This window comes from Condylura cristata, unplaced genomic scaffold (assembly GCF_000260355.1).
Source record: "Condylura cristata isolate star-nosed mole 26May11 unplaced genomic scaffold, ConCri1.0 scaffold00012, whole genome shotgun sequence".
In the NCBI taxonomy this organism is placed as follows: domain Eukaryota; kingdom Metazoa; phylum Chordata; class Mammalia; order Eulipotyphla; family Talpidae; genus Condylura; species Condylura cristata.
Genome location: NW_004567113.1, coordinates 22,084,329 through 22,085,764, shown reverse-complemented (window position 1 = coordinate 22,085,764; position 1,436 = coordinate 22,084,329). Strand labels below are relative to the sequence as shown.

Sequence of the window (1,436 nt, the reverse complement as noted above, 5' to 3'; positions counted from 1 at the left end):
CAACAGGATGGTCAGGAAAAAGGAGAGGAAGCCAGTGAGGACAACCTGCTTTGAGCTGTGAAAAATGAGTTGACAGCATCAGTAACTGAGAACAATGATTACATGTAAAAGGAAAAGAAGATTAGTTTTGAAAATGCTAAATATAATGAAAACATGGGATTGATTTCAGGGTAGGTGTCAAAATGAAATTTTCTGCGCATTTAGCATAAATAGTTTTGGTGATGGTGGGCACGGAAGTGATTACTAAAAATAACAAGATTACTAAAAATAGTAAAGAATTTAAAAAAAAATGGCCCTCCCTGGTGGCACAGACGGTTAAAGCACAGCATTAAGAAGCTAAAGCCACTTCCACATGAGTTCGATCCCCGCCTGCCCTGGAAGTGACCACATGGCGCTGCAGACCTCTCCCGACCCACCCACTGCTCCCCTCAGCAGTGTACTTCGTCAATCTGCCTGTTCTGCTCCCCCCTCTGTCTCTGGTGAATCCTCTCACTGCCTCTGCACCTCTGGCCTGTGCCCCAGTTCTGTATGAATAAATAAATAAATCTTAAAAAAAAAATGACTGTGAAAGTCCACAAAAAGGCCATGGAAATAATATCCCAGTAAGTCTACGACAGCATTTCAAAAAGAAAAAGTGATCAAAATATAACAAAACTGTTAAAGGATAAGATAAATAAAATGCCGTCACTGACTTTACAGTCAGAAAAATCATGAGTGATATTAGCAAGCAGTGCTTGTATATGCAAGAATGGAAGAGACCATTCTTAAAATTTGGAAGAGACCAATCATAAAATTTTAGATTTCATAGAGTAAATAAAAAAATATTCATCCCTTTATCCCAAGATACAGACAAAAGAATTGTTAAAGGATGAATTTCTACCATTTTACCTCTTTCATATCTTCATAGTATAAGAAAAGTATTGGATGTTCTTCTTTTTTCTTCCACCAGCTCTTAACATGATTAAACCAAGGACCATATGCCACTAGAACCAGAGACACAGTTTATTTCTGTAAGTATTCATCCAATTATTTATTTTCTGAATTGTACAAATATTTTGTGGAATTTATTACCAAGGACATTGAGAACACAGGGCCATATTTTTAATCAGCTATTTATGGATATAGATTAAAAAAAACATATAAAGTACAAAGGAAGTATTGTAAATGGAAAAAAAAAGTGCATAGATTATACATAGCCTCACTGAGGAGATTTTTCTTTTATAAAATACTGATATCAAGTACTTATTAAGTACTTATCAAATGTGTGTATAAAAGGTCTAACAAATGATATGGGAAAGCTTAATAGTTTCTACTGTGAATAGAAACTGAGAATGGATTTTTAGTAACTGAAGGGACATTCAAATTATTTTTGTTAAGTCAATGAATAATACCAGGTTTACATACTGAATAGCATAATACAGCATTATATGTGTTTG

The 1,436-nt window shown here is 34.6% G+C and overlaps 1 protein-coding gene across 1 annotated transcript in view; it reads right to left on the bottom strand.

Annotated features, from left to right (window-relative positions):
* Positions 1–1,436, bottom strand: part of LOC101619051 (sulfotransferase family cytosolic 1B member 1) — a 16,638-nt gene that overhangs the window by 6,685 nt on the left and 8,517 nt on the right. The window contains exon 4 of the mRNA XM_004681241.2: positions 889–983. Within this exon, the coding sequence (XP_004681298.1) occupies positions 889–983 (95 nt within the window). The remainder of the gene's footprint in view (positions 1–888; positions 984–1,436) is intronic.